Source organism: Lactuca serriola, chromosome 1 (assembly GCF_051521515.1).
Source record: "Lactuca serriola cultivar US96UC23 chromosome 1, Lser_US96UC23_V15, whole genome shotgun sequence".
Lineage (NCBI taxonomy): Eukaryota > Viridiplantae > Streptophyta > Magnoliopsida > Asterales > Asteraceae > Lactuca > Lactuca serriola.
The window spans coordinates 165,158,792-165,176,793 of NC_136408.1; the positions used below are offsets into that span (position 1 = coordinate 165,158,792).

Here is an 18,002-nt window from a genome sequence, read left to right on the forward strand (position 1 = left end):
TCATATCATTAACAATATCTTTTCCCCCGATAAACTCTACTATAATATTCAGCCAAAACATCAGCTAGATATTCACCCAAAACATATTTGTTTGCCTGTCGATGATTAGGTTGCAAAATTGTTGAAGAACAAGTGTGTACATCAACAAATTTATTCACTTGGAAAAGTCCATCAGAATTTTTAATTGCTTTTGCTTTTAGTAACCAAGAACAATTTTTCGAAACACATACAACCTCATACCTTGATTTGGTGGATCTACTTGTCCTCGTCTAAAAGCCTTCTCGAAGACATTTTTTACCAATACACCGCTTTAAAAGTTCTTTGATCTTAAAAATACTCTCACATTGAATATTTTGAAGATTGATGTCTACCATCTGTGTTGGGATTTCTTCATTAATATCAACTGGACATTCTGGTAGAGGGGGCATACCATAGAAAAGGTTATCGGGAAACTTAGCTTTGACCTCATCACCCAACTCATCTCCATCTGAATTGCTTTTTAAGTCGGTTATGTCTAAACATACATTAGCAACATCAACATAATCCCCGTAAACATGTTTTTTTTCATCTTTTTGACGCATAATTTTTTTCTTTTTACTTTTATCTACTACATGCTTATTCAAAACTTTAACTTCTTGTTCGGGAACATCAACACAACGACCACCCACGTCATTAAGATATGTACCAACATCATCATCACCAACATATTTGTAATTCTCAGGATCAACATAGTTAATAGGTGAATAACTAACATTAACATTTTCAGCAACACTATGAAATTGAGGTACACTGGGAGTATTGAAAGTACCTATCAGATCGTTGCTCCCTTTATAACTACATACATTACCAACCGGCTGATTTCCACTATCACCAGCCTCATTAACCGAATCTCCTTCATCAACCACAACAAGCACTTTCACCAGCCTTTCCTTCGCTACATTTGATTACATTTATCAACATTCTAACATCCATATCTCCAACTATAGCTATATAATATTTCAATTCAGGATGATGGAAACGAAGACTAATTCTATATTTGTCTAACAAACCAATTTTCCTTCTTACCAAAGATACAAATTCACTATAACTAATATACTCAGAAAATATCAATACGAATTCAAAAATACCTCCCTGTGGACATACGTATTCCAGATTTGTTTCAATAACTTGCCATCTCCCACCGGTTACAAGACAAACCATATATATCTATTAAAATACAATAAAAATATCTGGAAAAAATAATAAAATATTAAAATACTAGCCGAACAACCAAGTGCGACGTACAAAAACTCAAAGCGATCATCACCATATGTTTTAATATGTGTCACAGTACTCGGATTATGTTTGGCCAAGTTGTGGAAATAAGCCGGAAGTTTGGTAAAAGAATCATCTTTCGTACCCCTTAACGACAACAATGCATATTGCTTCGCATGCCATGCCTGATGGTATGAGATATTGATATTCAATTGAGCATTCATATCATTAACAATATCTTTTCCCCCGATAAACTCTACTATAATATTCAGCCAAAACATCAGCTAGATATTCACCCAAAACATATTTGTTTGCCTGTCGATGATTAGGTTGCAAAATTGTTGAAGAACAAGTGTGTACATCAACAAATTTATTCACTTGGAAAAGTCCATCAGAATTTTTAATTGCTTTTGCTTTTAGTAACCAAGAACAATTTTTCGAAACACATACAACCTCATACCTTGATTTGGTGGATCTACTTGTCCTCGTCTAAAAGCCTTCTCGAAGACATTTTTTACCAATACACCGCTTTAAAAGTTCTTTGATCTTAAAAATACTCTCACATTGAATATTTTGAAGATTGATGTCTACCATCTGTGTTGGGATTTCTTCATTAATATCAACTGGACATTCTGGTAGAGGGGGCATACCATAGAAAAGGTTATCGGGAAACTTAGCTTTGACCTCATCACCCAACTCATCTCCATCTGAATTGCTTTTTAAGTCGGTTATGTCTAAACATACATTAGCAACATCAACATAATCCCCGTAAACATGTTTTTTTTCATCTTTTTGACGCATAATTTTTTTCTTTTTACTTTTATCTACTACATGCTTATTCAAAACTTTAACTTCTTGTTCGGGAACATCAACACAACGACCACCCACGTCATTAAGATATGTACCAACATCATCATCACCAACATATTTGTAATTCTCAGGATCAACATAGTTAATAGGTGAATAACTAACATTAACATTTTCAGCAACACTATGAAATTGAGGTACACTGGGAGTATTGAAAGTACCTATCAGATCGTTGCTCCCTTTATAACTACATACATTACCAACCGGCTGATTTCCACTATCACCAGCCTCATTAACCGAATCTCCTTCATCAACCACAACAAGCACTTTCACCAGCCTTTCCTTCGCTACATTTGATTACATTTATCAACATTCTAACATCCATATCTCCAACTATAGCTATATAATATTTCAATTCAGGATGATGGAAACGAAGACTAATTCTATATTTGTCTAACAAACCAATTTTCCTTCTTACCAAAGATACAAATTCACTATAACTAATATACTCAGAAAATATCAATACGAATTCAAAAATACCTCCCTGTGGACATACGTATTCCAGATTTGTTTCAATAACTTGCCATCTCCCACCGGTTACAAGACAAACCATATATATCTATTAAAATACAATAAAAATATCTGGAAAAAATAATAAAATATTAAAATACTAGCCGAACAACCAAGTGCGACGTACAAAAACTCAAAGCGATCATCACCATATGTTTTAATATGTGTCACAGTACTCGGATTATGTTTGGCCAAGTTGTGGAAATAAGCCGGAAGTTTGGTAAAAGAATCATCTTTCGTACCCCTTAACGACAACAATGCATATTGCTTCGCATGCCATGCCTGATGGTATGAGATATTGATATTCAATTGAGCATTCATATCATTAACAATATCTTTTCCCCCGATAAACTCTACTATAATATTCAGCCAAAACATCAGCTAGATATTCACCCAAAACATATTTGTTTGCCTGTCGATGATTAGGTTGCAAAATTGTTGAAGAACAAGTGTGTACATCAACAAATTTATTCACTTGGAAAAGTCCATCAGAATTTTTAATTGCTTTTGCTTTTAGTAACCAAGAACAATTTTTCGAAACACATACAACCTCATACCTTGATTTGGTGGATCTACTTGTCCTCGTCTAAAAGCCTTCTCGAAGACATTTTTTACCAATACACTGCTTTAAAAGTTCTTTGATCTTAAAAATACTCTCACATTGAATATTTTGAAGATTGATGTCTACCATCTGTGTTGGGATTTCTTCATTAATATCAACTGGACATTCTGGTAGAGGGGGCATACCATAGAAAAGGTTATCGGGAAACTTAGCTTTGACCTCATCACCCAACTCATCTCCATCTGAATTGCTTTTTAAGTCGGTTATGTCTAAACATACATTAGCAACATCAACATAATCCCCGTAAACATGTTTTTTTTCATCTTTTTGACGCATAATTTTTTTCTTTTTACTTTTATCTACTACATGCTTATTCAAAACTTTAACTTCTTGTTCGGGAACATCAACACAACGACCACCCACGTCATTAAGATATGTACCAACATCATCATCACCAACATATTTGTAATTCTCAGGATCAACATAGTTAATAGGTGAATAACTAACATTAACATTTTCAGCAACACTATGAAATTGAGGTACACTGGGAGTATTGAAAGTACCTATCAGATCGTTGCTCCCTTTATAACTACATACATTACCAACCGGCTGATTTCCACTATCACCAGCCTCATTAACCGAATCTCCTTCATCAACCACAACAAGCACTTTCACCAGCCTTTCCTTCGCTACATTTGATTACATTTATCAACATTCTAACATCCATATCTCCAACTATAGCTATATAATATTTCAATTCAGGATGATGGAAACGAAGACTAATTCTATATTTGTCTAACAAACCAATTTTCCTTCTTACCAAAGATACAAATTCACTATAACTAATATACTCAGAAAATATCAATACGAATTCAAAAATACCTCCCTGTGGACATACGTATTCCAGATTTGTTTCAATAACTTGCCATCTCCCACCGGTTACAAGACAAACCATATATTCAATCATTTTTTAGAGAGATTTTAAATAAATTTCCTAAAAAAAACAACTAAACTGATAAGTTTCTACAAAATTTTATATATAGTAAGGTTATTTCATAGTCAAACCAATTGATTTCATAGTCAAAATAAAAAAAAACACAAATTCGTAGATGAAATGCAGAGGAAATCGCAGATGGACAGTGTTCATCTGCGATTTAAGCTTGCTAAAACACTATATATATGCAAAAAAAAAACCATCTGTGAATGTACAAGTGGCTAAAGCACAACTGTGCTTTAGCCACTTGTACATTCGCAGATGGGATGTCAAAATCGCAGATGGACCATTCCCATCTGCGATTTACGTGGCCAAAATTGTAATTTCTATTTTTTGGCTAAATTTGTAAAATTATTAATGATTTTGGCTAATTTTATCATTTTCTCTTATTTTATCAAAGAGAGCATGTTTTCGTAATTACCGATCTTGACTTTCGTTTTTAGAGTTGTTCAAAAAAAAAGGAGCCAAGGAAGGGTTCCAAGTGGAATCTACACTTGAAGATTTCCCTGGTAACTTATCTCAAGGCTGTAAATTTTTTACTTGAATGGTTCAAGGTAAAATGTCATCCTAATACGTACTGCTCCTATGAGTAGCAAAATTCGGCACAAAGGAAAATTGTATCAAACAAAAAGAGTCCAATATCAACCAAAATTCAGCCCAATTTAGAAGACCATTGGATACAAAAAAATGTAGCTCATTGAGAAACAAACCATTTCATTCAGTAGGTTTTAGGTCCGTAAATAGCTTCTTTGGGTTGTAGGATAGTTTTAAGGAGTATAAGGTAGATTATAAGCGTGTTCGGCACACAACTTTTCAGAGCTTCTGACTTTTAGCTTTTAAAAAAATGCTAATAGGAAAGAAAAAGCCTCGTTCGGCGACATGAACGTTTAGCTTTTAGCATAAACAAAACGCTCCAAAATCAAAAGCTACCTGCTAGTTTCGCCAAACACGCGGCCCTATGAGCAGGAGATTCTTCACTCATCATTATCTCACTTGTTGTGCAGGGATGGATTTTAAATTGAAAAATGTTACATTTGGAGGGAAAAAGTTGAAGCTTGCTATCTTGAATACTCGTAGTAATATCTTTTCATGTGGTCATTCATATATTAAAAATGCTTTATGTTCCTGTGGTTTTTCTCTTAGTAAATTTGTTTCCTTTTTATTGTTGCTGCAGACACAATATAATATGCAAGATAGGAGCATATAGATATATTATAGAAATCCACCCAAGTCCAATAAACGATGTCTAATGGGGGGAAGTGTCTTTTTTTTTTTGCTACATAACATTATATCAGTCGATGATCATTTTACTGAAAATTGGCCGATTGTTTGGTAACTATTTTCCATTTAAAGTATAAAGGTCAAAAAGCTATAAGAATATATAATCTATTTGTTACAACTTACAAATAGTGATATAGATATATCTTAAATATTACTAAAAGAGAAACCTTATGACATCATCTTAAATAATCTGGACCATTGATTGTATTTCAATCTTATTTTTTCCACCCTTAGATCAAATTGCTGACATCATCTTCCCCATATGGAATGTATTTAATTCCAATAAATGCTTTCTAATCATCAATCAATAACTTACATTCGTTGAAATGTAATATATTTAATTCCAATAAAAGCTTTCCATATTTTACATCTTGAATTTTCAGTTATGAAGATTTTAATATGGTCAATTTTAAAAACATATTACTAACAAATCATTTCAATCAAGGCCTTAATATCAACCATTAAGATAAATCCGTTTATATTAGTAAACCATTAATATAAAATCTTTTTTTATTAGGAAATTATTAATACCGAAAAATCATATTCAAATTATCACATACATATACGATTAATCATTGAATCCGCGACTCACATTTATTTTCAATCGTTTCGTTCTTTAAATCTTCTCCTACAACATCGTTAATATTGCTTATAACTTCCATCATCATTCTCTGCTATAAACATTCGCTCTTGTGCGCTAGAAGGTCAGTACCTTCTTTCGCTTTTTATAGTTTTTTAAATTATTTTTTGTTCCTATATCAAATGTATGTATTTATATATTTCGATTTTCTTTGTCACAAATTAAATGAAATCAGTTAACTACTTTTCTGAAACTTTTCAAATAAACATGAAAAGATATTAGGTACCTTTAACAAAACAAAAATTAATTATCTTGGGAACTGACATTAATTACGAAAATGTTACTTTTATATATTAGAGATGATTATGATTTTTTTTTAATTTTTATGTTTTTTATGTCATAAGAATCCGGTTAATTTTCGCATGATTTTAAAATATCATTGAAATTATTATGTTTTTGTATATCATATCAACCTACTTTTTTTTTTTTTTTTATCTTTGTATAGTTACAATAAAATTTATTAATTTATACAACAAATATAGATATTTCAAATTTTGTAATATTATTATACCTTACAAAATACAACTCCCTCCAAAATAAATTTTCGCCAGTAATTTCATCCATAATTTCAACAAATTTAAATTTGTATTTTCTTTATATAAATTTTTTTTAATGATCCTGATTTTTTTCTCCAAAAGTATATCAAACATTTACGTCTTAGATAATGTTGCCCTATTATAATTATTATTTTCCAAAAGTATATCCGTTTAATGAGGAATTTGATATAATAAAGGAAATGAATGTTAATTAAAATGAGATATATATTTCATAATTATTACATGAGTTTATTAAAAAAATTAATATCAAGGTGTAAACATTAAGCATTTTTAAAGTGAAATTTCAGAATACATACAAACGATGATGTTGTACAATGAAATATAAAATTGAATAGACTGAAAAAAAAAACACTATTAAAGCAGTCAATCTTGAAAATAACATAGTTATGAAAAATTAAGATAAAAATTATAAGATATTAGGAGATTTGTAAAAAGTACATTTAGTAAAAGCGTTACGGTTATTAGAAAAAATAAGACCGTTAAGATTAGTGAAAATACAATATATAAACTAAATTATCGCAATAGTAATGAAATGTCATTATTTGATATTTCATATAATTGAAAGATATATCAAATTACATTGATGATATACTAAAATTATTCAAAGTTGCGCCAAAAACTAATGTAAAGTTTTTGCGAACACCAAATAAATAAGAACAAAATAAAAGCTAGCATTTATATTTATAATCAATCAATTTAAAATAAACCAATCATGATTTAGAAAAGAATCTACATTGATGATATACTAAAATTAAATCTATATAACATTTAACATTTTATAAATTATATTACATCACTTTATTTGAATAAATGAAATAGTTGTCAATATTTAATGCAATAGAAAAAACGGTATATTGGTTGTCAATATATGTTTAAATTAGGTAACATTATTATGCAAGGAACGTCTAATTAAAATGCTTATAAATATATAAATATCATAACTATATGAGACGAGGAAAGTTGTTCAACTAATAAAACAAAAAATGATGTCTACAAAGAGATCTTTTAATGATTATATATATTTATCTTTTTCAATGTATTTTCTACACATTTCAATAACACCAATAACCATATATTTTTTTATAATCATTATACAATATCTATAAACGATTATATGTTTTTTTATGCGTTTCTCGCATTTAACGCGGGCTATAATCTAGTATAAATACTAATGCAAAGTTAGAAACTGCCATGATAAAAAGGGCCAATACAATAAGTCATTTGGAATCATCATTGATTATGTAAGACAATTATGACGATTTTAGAAATTCAAAATTATATCATATGCATGCACTTGCTATGTATTTAATATAAGATGTCTTTATGAAATTTGTTTGATATAAAATGATAAAATTCTAAAGAATTTCTATAAGAAATAATTTATATAGAAAAAATCGACTTATAATCCATTTTAATTTACAATCCAATTTAAATATTTATGGTAATATGATATGCATCTAATATATATCTATTTTTTAATTTATGGGAAGTGATACATATTGTAATATATTTATTTTTTAATTATAGATTCTCATATCTTATAAGTTAAAAGAAATAATATACATTTAAACGAAAAAGTTCTAAAATAAAACATTAAAAGATAAAAGCTAAATATTACAAAAAGGATCTTGACAAAACGTCTTCAAGTTTAGGAAAACATTGTCGATTAGTCGATTTTGTCCATTGAGGCTTTTTTGTTGTTGAAAGTAAAAAATTTGCCTTTTTTAATTTTTTTTTTATTATTTTTGTCAACTTTAATAGCAATTTATCATTAAATCAAAGCTTACAAAAAAAAAAAATAATAATAAATTTACAAAGCTTTTACTTTTTCACCCTAAGTATTACAATGATCCAATAAAACAAAAATTCGTTACAAAGTAAAAAAAAAATACTGAGAAATGATTTGTTGTCGTTGCATTGTGCCGATACAAGCAAACATGGGGTAGTTGGTGTCAACCATTGACGTGGTAAGTTGTTGAAAAAACAAACCTTGTCAATATTCACACTTGACATTAAGTTTTTTTAAAGGATGAAGTAAATAAAAAAATTCATTAAGGATTTTTTTTAAATCTATTAACTTATTGTTTTATTTTCTTATCACGTACTACTTATGTTGTTTTAAATATAAAAGATTATCTAGATATTTATTTAAATACGATTTCTTCTATGGAAACGAAACAACGTTCCGAAAGAACATAATCGACGAAAAAAACGTAATCTCTGAAACAAAATAATGCGCCGAAAAGAACATAATCTCCGATATAAAACTAACAGCTCAAAAGAACATCATTGACGAAAAAACGTAATCGCCGAAACAAAACAACTCGCCGAAAAAAAATATTATCCATCACTACCAGTACTATATTATAATACATACATATTTATTGTCTTAAATTCAAATTATAAAGCTACATGTACAATAAAGTAATGCATGTCTTAAAAAAAAAGTCTTAAAAGATAAGTACCAAAACTTGATGTACAACTAACTAATCTGGATATTCGTTCCAATGTTTTAAAACCCGGGTCGACCCGGCCGGTTGAACCGTGACCCGGGATAGAAGACGGGTTAACCGAGACTGGGTTTTTGTAAAAATACCGACCGGATCGAACCGGCCGGGTTTACCATGACCCGCGGTTGAACCGGGTATTGTGAACCGGTAAAAACCGGGTTGGACCGGTTTATTAGGGCTTGCTTAATTATTTGACTATCTTGTATCGCTCCAGCCTCCAGGCCACAAAATAGACTTCCGTTTTCGTTCTTCTCTGGGAAACAAAATAGCACGTCGCAAACAAAATAGCAAGTCGCCTCCATTCACCGGCGACGCAGCAAGTCGCCTCCATTCTCCGGCGACGCAGCAAGTCGCCTCCATTCTCCGGCGACTTCATTCTCGATCGACTTCATTCCCCGGCGACTTGCAATCTTCTCCAGCCGCCTCCAGGTGAGTTTCCGATTCCTTTCTTTTCTTTTTTCTTTTTGCTGCTAAATCGACTTCCGATTTCCTTTCTGTTCTTTTTTCTTTTTTTTTTGCTGCTACATCGACTGGTGTTTCAATCCTTCTCTAATTGATTAGCTATTGCTAATCAATTGCTAACCCAATGCAGTGACTTTTTTTTTTTGATTAGCTGTAGAAACTAGAAATCAATTGCTAGATTTGTTTTATTTTCTTCTCTAATTGACTTTGAAATCAGGTGAACTTACAATTCATTTATTGTTAATTATCAATTGCAGGTGATAGATTTTGTTAGTTTATTTATTCTTAATTATCAATTACATGTGAAATCAATTACAGTTCATATATTGTTAATTATCATTGTTTCAAGATTTTGTGACAAATTTGGTTATTTACTTTTCATTTATTGTTAATTGGTCATTGTTTCAAGGTTTTGATTATGTAGATTATGAAATTAGGATCCAATTGACATATGTTTATTGATTATAAAATTACTTTTCAATGCAGTTAGATATGGAATCAAGGGAAGAACAACCATCGCAAGCACAATCTCAAGCTCAATCCCATTCTTCGGTTCAATCAAATGTACGAACAAAGACGGATATAGCATGGGAACATGTTACTCAAGTCGTTGATGAGAAGGGGAAAAAGGCATGGATATGTAACTTTTGTCAAAAAGTTATAGGTGGTGGTGGAATAAACAGGGTTAAGAAACATCTTGCTGGTATTAAAGGTGAGGTAGCAGCATGTCCAAAAGTTAGTCCAGAAGTGCGGTTTACAATGCAAGGAAAGTTGAAAGAGACTGCCCAAAAAGAAAAAGAAAAATGCACCACTAGTGTTACTATCTTGGATGATGATGAAGAGATGGAGGAAATAGAAATGTCAACTGTGAAAAAGGGTAAAAGGAAATCTACTTCAAACTTGCATCCATTTTTTACAAAAGGTATAAATGATCCTTCCCAACCCACTATTAAATCTGCAATGCAAAGTAAGGCAAAAATACATGATGTGGATTTAGCTATTGCTATGTGGTTTTATGATGCATGTATACCTATGAATGCTTGCAACTCTCCTTTTTTTCAACTTATGGTAGATAAAATAGCAAGTATTGGTTATGGGTACAAAGCACCTAATTATCATGCTCTGAGGGTTAACTTATTGACAGATGCAAAAAAGTCAGTTTCATTGATAATTGATTCGTTAAGAAGTCAATGGGTTGATACAGGTTGCACAATTATGAGTGATGGGTGGAGGGATGTTTCACAACGACATTTGATTAATTTCTTGGTTTATTGTCCGAAAGGGATATCATTTCTTAAATCTGTTGATGCATCTGACATAGAGAGCAATGCTACAAATTTGTGTAATTTGTTTGCTGAGATTGTTGAAATGGTAGGAGAAAAAAATGTGGTTCAAATGGTAACTGATAATGCTGCTAATTACAAGCTTGCTGGTACTAAGTTATGTGAAAGATATCCTTCTATTACTTGGTCTCCATGTGCAGCGCATTGTCTTAATCTTGTATTAAAGGATCTTTCAGAATTGGATAATGTGAAAAGTTTGGTCAATCTTGCATCGAGGGTTACTATTTTTGTTTATAATCATAAGTGGCCGTTGAATTGGTTAAGAAAAAGACCCGGTTGGAAAGAAATTATCCGTCCAGGTGCTACTCGGTTTGGTACCGTGTTCATAGCATTGCAAAGTTTGTATGACCATAAAGAAGATTTACAAGCAATGGTCATATCTAATGAGTTTAAGAAGATGTTGAAAGTGGGAAATGCGGTTGAATGTAAACAGATTGTCTTGAATGAAATCTTTTGGAAGAATTGTTTGATTACAGTGAAAGTAATGACTCCTTTGTTAAAGCTTTTGCGGTTGTGTGATTCGGATGAAAAACCTGCAATTGGTTATGTTTACGAGGGAATGCGTCGGGCAAGAAGAGGGATTAAGGAATTATTTAAGAAGAAGAAGGAATTATATAGGCCTTACACTAACATAATTGATAGCCGTTGGGATAGGATGTTAAGAAAAAGTATTTATTGTGCGGCTTATTGGTTGAATCCTGTTTTCCAATATGATCATGCAAATCTTTGTAAGAAGAATGAGGTGTTTCAAGGCGTTCTTGAAATGGTTGAGAAGACTTTTAAAGGTGATGACGTGTTAAATATTACCTTGAATTTAGGGAGGTTTCGTGATGCTGAAGGTAACTTTGGTAGATCTAGTGTCGTTGCTTCTCGTAATCTTACTCGTCCATGTATGATTTAAACTTAATGTGTCATTATTATATATAAAATATTGTATTTTATAATATATTTTTTTTGCTGACTATATCATTTGTAGATGAGTGGTGGAAGTTATTTGGCGGAGATATTCCGGTTTTGCAAAAGTTTGCTATTAGAATATTAAGTCAAACGACATCTTCTTCCGGTTGCGAACGTAACTGGAGTGTATTTGAAAGGATTCACACGAAACGGAGGAATAGATTGGAACATCAAAGGCTAAATGATCTTGTGTTTGTTCATTACAACTTGCGTTTACAAAATAGGTATGGTAACTTGCTAAGATATACTATGCTATAAAATGACCAAGTTATATTTGAGATTTTTTTGAATGTTTTTGTAGATTGAAGGTTGATATGAGGTCTTACGATCCTGTTGACTATGAAAATATTGATAAGACGGGATTTTGGGTGGTTGAAGAAGAGCGGGAAGGAGAACTTAATTATGATGATTTGGAAAATATGCTTGATGAGCAAGAGCATGAACCGGCTTCTGAATCACAAGGTGACCATGTTGATCATGAAGTTGATAGTGAATTTCAGTTACTAAGTGACCGCGAGATCGATGCTTATAATACTCCAATTTCTCAAGATCCATGATTTGGTTTGGTCGTAACGTGTTTGGATTTGTCTAGAACTATGTTTTCTTTTGTTATTTATACTTTATGTTGTTTGTTGTGTTAAGATTGATCTATAACATATTATTAATACTCTATGTGGTTGTTTGTTGTGTTAAGATTGTTTTTTGTGTTTAGATTAAACTTTGTTGACATCAAATTATTGGTATTATATGTCTATGTAGTATGGAGGAAAGCAAAAATATATGAAAATAAAAAAAATGCCATAAACCGGGTTGACCCGGCGGTTGAACCGGTTGACCCGTGAACCGGTCTTCACACCGGGTCAACTAAAAACCCGGGTTTTAAAACATTGATTCGTTCAATGCAATTTCATTTGTCAATTCTCCCGCCCACTTCCTTTGTATGTCAAATCGGAACCTTTTAAAATAAAGACAAAACTTCAGAAATGGTCCTTGTGGTTTTTGAAAATATCAAGTTTAGTCCCTAAGTTCAAAAAACCTTACAGATCGTCCTTGTGGTTTCAAAACTTTTAACATTTGGTCCTTCCGGCTCACTCCGTTACAATTTAGCCGTTAAGTCAGGGACATTTTTGTCATTTCATTACACATGGACCATTTATGAGGTTTTCTATTACTTAAAAAAAATAAAAATAAATAAATAAAATTTAATATGCAAGGGGTCCCACCCCATCTCTCTCTCTCTCTCTCTAATATCCAAGGTCTCTCTCTCTCTCTCTCTCTCTCTCTCCAAATCAAACCCATCTCTGTTTTGTGACTGTCGGCTTCCCCTTTTACTTCTACTCTCTTCTCCCCTTTCTTGATTAAGCTTTTTGACAGCAACAACAAGACGAGTTCCAGGATTAGTAGTCTCATCGATCCAACCCTTGAAAATCGATTCCAAATCGTCTTCTCCCAGGCACTATAAGTTTCTCTCGGATATCAAGTGTTGTAATCGCTGGTGACGACAGAAGGAGTGATAATAACTCTGGTGAGGAGTTAAAGATGTCGGCGCTTGAATTGCTCGTTGAGGAAGCGAAGGGCCTGAGAAAGGATCTTGGATTGTACCTGTTTAATTTCGATATGATTAGAGATGGTGAAGGAGATGGGTATCTCGTGATTGATATGAATTACTTCCCTGGTTACGAGAGATTGCCTTCTTATGAAACTGTCATGATTGATTTCTTCTTGAATGTAATGAAATTACAAGAGTTGGAAAAGATGAAATTCAACATGTTACAGTGGGAAATTGGAGGCGAGATTGGAATTATTCACTGAGGAGTATACACTTCTCATAATTTCTGCAGATCCATTGAAACTAGCACCAAAAAGCAACAAGAACATCATCATACAGACATCTAGCTACAAGTGAATAAAGAAAGGAACTTGATTTCTTCTGTGTTTATTTTCATTTTTCAAGGGTTGTTGATTATTAGCGAATAATGGGGATGTAATTATCGGGCTTAACATGATCTAGCACTTGATCATGTATTGGAGAGAGAGAGAGAGAGAGAGAGAGAGATGATCATTTATTGGGATGGGACCCCTTGCATATTATATTTTATTTATTTATTTATTTATTTTTAAAAGTAATAGAAAACCTCATAAATGGTCCGTGGGTAATGAAATGACAAAAATGCCCCTGACTTAACGGCTAAATGGTAACAAAGTGAACCGGAAGGACCAAATGTTAAAAGTTTTGAAACCACAAGGATGATCTGTGAGGTTTTCTGAACTTAAAGACTAAACTTGATATTTTTGAAAACCACAGGGACCATTTTTGAAGTTTTGTCTAAAACAAAAGATCCATTGATTTGATCTTATAACAATCTAAACCGTTCAATAAGATTAGTGATATTTGTCAATAAAAATTAACCAATCACGATACATTCTAACAAATATAAATAAAGTCATTCCCATAAACAAATAATCTTATTATTTTTTTTCATCTCTCTCTAAAAGTTTGTAATGCCTCTCATACCAAACAAGTAGATCTTGATGGGTCTTAGAAAATGGATACCATCCTAAATCTATGATTTTGCACATTTTGTGCAAATCTTATGTAAATTCAGCTTCTAATGTTTCCACCATTTTTTTTTGTGTCATAAATAGCATAGTTTAGCTGTTTAGCATGTAGTATCAAAATAAAAAAAAATATGATATTTGTAATTTGGAATTACGGCTAAGTGTTCAATCTTGTGCTTTATTATGTATCATTGTAAATTTATTTTGCAACAAACTTTCTGATGTATGCACATACGTAAAATACCAAATGATATTTGATTTTTGTAAATGAGACATTACGTCACTTTGTATTTTGTTTTTGGATTCCTGTAAAGATATTTAAAATCGAAACTCTTTATTATTTGATTTTTGTACCAAACACAAATCAAGGATTGAAATCGATGGACGTTATTCTATTTCGATTCGAAATAAAATATATATGGAAATGAGGGATGCATCATGCATGTACCTTTCTTTTTGGATATTTAGACATGGAGAAAAAAGCGGACCCTTCACCAAGAATATGTATTATATTTTCTAGAAAAATCCGCATTGAACAAAGAAACTCAATTTTTTATAACAAAAAAACTCTTTTTATTATTAACTCATACTAATCGATTTATAACATAACTAATTTATAATATGTAGGAACCATGGTTATAAAATTAATTAAACTTTAATAGTTAAAATTTAAAATTATTAATAACTTATTTTAAATAAATTATTAATTAAGAGGTTTTTTAGTTATATAAAATTATAATAATTGATTTAAATAAATATGTAAAATTATATCACTTTATAATTTGTATTAATTTTATTTTAATTTTTATTCTAATGTTGTTAATTTATTGGGAAATTTAAATTTTGAAATTTAAAATGGAGAATCAATATGTTGACAAATGTTAATTATGAGACATAATAAGGTGACACATGACAAAAGAAAAATAAAATTTGCATTAATTATGAGGCTTAATATGGTGACACATGTCAAAAGGAGAATAAAACTATTCTTTTATTAGAATAGGGATAAAAGCTACCAACATAATGCGAATGGTTAAAACCGTAGTTAACTTCTCACACAACTGTTTCGTTGTCTGCTACTGTTGTGCAATCCCCAGAGAAACCCTCAACGTACTTGACAATTGTTCCTGTTCGAACATTCTCTACTCTAGTACCGGGCATCTTATGGAAATGTATGACATACAAAAAATGGAGTTAGTGAAAGTAAATTAAGGTTTGATGAAGATGTCATCGTTGGGTTGGAAGATGAATTCACCGATGGTTTTACCTTGTGGAAAAAAAGTGTAAATGAAATGGAAGAAGTTTTGTATACTAGTAAACCCTAAACACCATAAAAGAAATCTGTGGGTAGTTTTTTTTTTTTTTTTTTCCAGCAAAAGTTGTTTTTCTTTTGAACGTTCTCTAGTAGCAATATTAATAAAAAAATAAAATGGGAGTGGTCCAACCGAGAAATGGTGATTACATGTTTTTGATGTTTTTCCTTTTCTTAGGCCCTGTTTGTTTTTCACCTGACCATCAGACCTATTGGGCTGACTCGGTCAGCAATATTTGTTTGATATAAGAACTTGACCCATCTGACTCAGAAATAAGCATATGACCGGGACCGGGAAAGGGATTCAATACCAGCTGACTGAGGAAAGCAAGAAACGTTTCCATCATGTTACCCTTGTCCTAACACAACGTCTCCTTTCTCTCGCAACCAACAAGAATCCTCCAGCAAGCACCGATCAAAGTTCCTACTCCTCTTAACAGGTAAACATCGATTTCTCCCTCCTCATCTGATAATAGTTTTGATTTCTACCATGGACGATTGTTGTTGTCTCGATTTCTACATCTATTTAATCTATTATTCCCGATTTCTGCATCGATTTCATCCATTATTCCCGATTTTCGCATCAATTTCTGCCATTATTTCGGATATTTGTATCGATTTTTGTTGTTTAGATTGTTGTTGTTTCAATTTTTGTTGAATGTTTCATTGTTGTTGAAAGAATTTTCCTGTTAGGGGCTGTTTGGTATAGAGAATTGAACGTTTTTTCCTGTTAGGGGCTGTTTGAATATTTGTTGCTATTATTAGGTTCAACATCATAGTTGCAACTGTTGCTGTGAAGTTTGTAATAGATTAGGTAAACTCACATTAAAATGAATTCAAGGATTTCATTACAAAATGCATTGCTATGTACAATGCTTCCCTGGAGTTGTCTGGAATTCAATGGTGATAGATATCGACAATATTGCCCTTTTTGGAAATCATGAACAAAGTTGTAATCTAGGGTGAAAAATTATTGATGATTGAAATATGGTTGCAAAAGTGAGGTTTTATGAGGTTCTATTATTGTTGAAAGTTTTTTTTCTTGAACTTTTGACTTTCGTTGTTGAGATTGATAAATGTTAAGCATTTGCAATTGATTTGGTTGTTGTTCAGTTCATGTTTGTTGTTTATATGTTTATTGATTTTCCTGATTATGTTCTTGATGAATTCATCCATTTGCTTATTATTGGTGAAAGGGTAAAATGGTCATTTTCACCAGTAAGCATATGCAGTTAGATTGACAATCAAACAACATAATTTCTAACTCAATCAGGATTTCTTACCCAGACATATTTTTCCTAGTCAACAACTATCAAACGGGACCTTATACTATGATTAGTCTATAAACACCGAATTTAGTGAATATTGCTTTGAAAATTTGCAAGCTATGCATAAGGAGTTTGACATTTGTATGTATTTAGTATCTTAGGAAGTGGTAATATGATTAGTACTATCCATATTTTCTTTTTCTAAATTGAGAGTGTTATAGTTGTATACATTATTTATCAGTATGTTTCATAACATTTTATTTGAAACAAATAATGAAATTCTTACCATATATTATTTAATTATTTTTTAATGATTTGAAGTATATATTAATTATAATATATTAAATATGAAGCTATAATATATTAAATATATAGTTATAGACATGTTAACTCAATATTTCAATATTTTAAAATACTTATGATAACTATTTCAATATTTTAAAATTTTGCTCAATATATGAATAATATTTGAATATTGTTTATTTTTTAAATCAAATAAAAAATAAATTTTGGATAAAATTGAAGATATAGAAAATGAAATTAGAAGATCTTACAAAACATACATGTAAAGTTATAAAGAATGCTAATGCTTAATTATAATATTAATTTGTTCATGTAATTGATAAATACGAGAAATATTTATAAAAATGAAATCGTTCAAAATTTAAAAGAATTACTATTATTGTTACTTAATTTCATAATCTTTCTTGGTTGATTAAACATGAAAGACCAAGTGTAGACTCAAAACAAAAACATATTTTTTTTCTATTAAGCAACTTATTTGTTGAAAGTAAGATTTATCATCCATTTTATTTTTCTCCGCCAAATTGGCATTCAACCCACCGAAATTAAGGAGATTTGTGTTATCAATGTACTCTTTTAAGCAAGTGATATACTTTGTGCTTCCCTATAAAATAATCACACAA

General features: G+C 31.2%; 1 protein-coding gene across 1 annotated transcript; it reads left to right on the plus strand.

Moving 5' to 3' along the window:
• Nucleotides 1-10,129: 10,129 nt before the first annotated feature.
• Nucleotides 10,130-12,494, plus strand: LOC145063746 (uncharacterized). Its single transcript, XM_079011336.1, has 3 exons — nucleotides 10,130-11,819; nucleotides 11,957-12,161; nucleotides 12,239-12,494. The coding sequence occupies exons 1-3, from the start codon at nucleotides 10,130-10,132 to the stop codon at nucleotides 12,492-12,494; spliced, it is 2,151 nt and encodes a 716-aa protein (XP_078867462.1).
• The last annotated feature ends 5,508 nt before the right edge of the window (nucleotides 12,495-18,002 follow it).

Coding starts and splice junctions, on each gene's coding strand:
- LOC145063746 (XM_079011336.1), top strand. CDS start 10,130: ATGGAATCAAGGGAAGAACAACCATCGCAAGCACAATCTCAAGCTCAA. Junction 11,820..11,956: donor GAGGTTTCGTGATGCTGAAG/GTAACTTTGGTA, acceptor TATCATTTGTAG/ATGAGTGGTGGAAGTTATTT. Junction 12,162..12,238: donor AACTTGCGTTTACAAAATAG/GTATGGTAACTT, acceptor ATGTTTTTGTAG/ATTGAAGGTTGATATGAGGT.